The sequence below is a fragment of the Myotis davidii genome, unplaced genomic scaffold (assembly GCF_000327345.1).
Source record: "Myotis davidii unplaced genomic scaffold, ASM32734v1 scaffold991, whole genome shotgun sequence".
NCBI classification, from domain to species: Eukaryota; Metazoa; Chordata; class Mammalia; order Chiroptera; family Vespertilionidae; genus Myotis; species Myotis davidii.
The window spans coordinates 270228-270436 of record NW_006283137.1 but is presented as its reverse complement, the minus strand read 5'-3'; the positions used below and the strand labels follow the sequence as shown (position 1 = coordinate 270436).

The window sequence follows — 209 nt, the reverse complement described above, 5'->3', positions numbered from 1 at the left end:
CAACATGCCCCCCGTGGCCGGGCAGCTCAAGTGGAGCCTGGAGCTGCAGGAGCGCCTGGAGGTGCCCATGCGGGACCTGAAGCACATCGACCACCCGTGAGCCAACAGACCACGTCCCCACCCCAGATCCCCGCCCCCACCTCCGGGGCCTTCTCCCTGGGCGCGCACTTGGCTTCCCCCGGGGGTCCGACCGCAGGGACGGAGAAATC

The 209-nt window shown here is 70.3% G+C and overlaps 1 protein-coding gene across 1 annotated transcript in view; it reads left to right on the top strand.

Moving 5' to 3' along the window:
• The window catches only part of DNAH17 (dynein, axonemal, heavy chain 17), a 107024-nt gene that overhangs the window by 7451 nt on the left and 99364 nt on the right, over positions 1-209 (top strand). The window contains 1 exon segment of the mRNA XM_015562672.1: positions 8-96. Within this exon segment, the coding sequence (XP_015418158.1) occupies positions 8-96 (89 nt within the window).